Source organism: Anarrhichthys ocellatus, unplaced genomic scaffold (assembly GCF_004355925.1).
Source record: "Anarrhichthys ocellatus isolate YVR2014 unplaced genomic scaffold, GSC_Weel_1.0 scaffold1, whole genome shotgun sequence".
Taxonomy (NCBI): Eukaryota; Metazoa; Chordata; class Actinopteri; order Perciformes; family Anarhichadidae; genus Anarrhichthys; species Anarrhichthys ocellatus.
In genome coordinates this window covers 6,257,363-6,258,129 of record NW_022280031.1, presented here as the reverse complement: position 1 = coordinate 6,258,129, position 767 = coordinate 6,257,363, and the positions used below count along the sequence as shown (strand labels likewise).

The 767-nt window shown below is 47.3% G+C and overlaps 1 protein-coding gene across 2 annotated transcripts in view; it reads right to left on the bottom strand.

Moving 5' to 3' along the window:
* Positions 1–761, bottom strand: part of crocc (ciliary rootlet coiled-coil, rootletin) — a 17,956-nt gene extending 17,195 nt beyond the window's left edge. For both annotated transcript variants that reach the window (XM_031873375.1, XM_031873463.1), the window contains exon 1: positions 29–761. In XM_031873375.1, the coding sequence (XP_031729235.1) occupies positions 29–85 (57 nt within the window). In that variant the 5' untranslated portion in view covers positions 86–761. The remainder of the gene's footprint in view (positions 1–28) is intronic.
* Between the last annotated feature and the right edge of the window lie 6 nt (positions 762–767).

Below are 767 nucleotides of genomic sequence, written 5' to 3'. Positions count from 1 at the left end.
GGTCGGAGGAAGGCCCGGTGTGCCTCACCTGTATCACAGACTCCAGTTTGTTGGAGTCGGTGTCTGGGTTTTCCGCAGCGCTCATCGCAGATATTTAAAAAGTCCTCCAGCGAACAGGATTAACTCCGAGTGAATGCGACGTCTTCACAAATTGAACCGTGGTCTTTTGCTTTCCAGCAGGTGCGATTAAGAAGACACGTTCACGGGCTGGAGCCACTGACGTGTTTGTTGCTGCTGCTGCTGCTGCTGCACACTAAGTTTGGTCGCAGAGGAGCAGAGAGAGTGTGTGACCCGTCATGTCGCGTCCTCCGGTGCAGACAGGCGGAGGAGAGATTGAGGACAGCAGGATTAACAGCCAGGGTTTAAGACTCACACCCCTCCACCTCCTCCTCCTCCTCCTCCTCCACTACTCTCACTGCTCACATTCACAAGCCTCCAGACCGCTGCCATTCAACTGCACCACAAAGAGAGGCCCGAGTAAAACTTGAATAGCCCCGAGACATCCTTCAAGGGAAAACACTAAACATATTTTCACCTCTTACAAGGGTAGAATGTATTTATATAAATTGATTAAATACAATTTAGAGTACTGAAATAAATGATGACGGCAGGTGTTCTTAATTTAAAAACACTTTAACTTTGGGTCGAATGACTCCCAGTTATGTGAGACGGTTGGTAAAACTGTTGCTACTGCAAATTCCACTGAGAATCAACAGCTCACTTAGCTTTAGCTAGCTATGAAGGTATATTTGTGTCTTTATTACGCA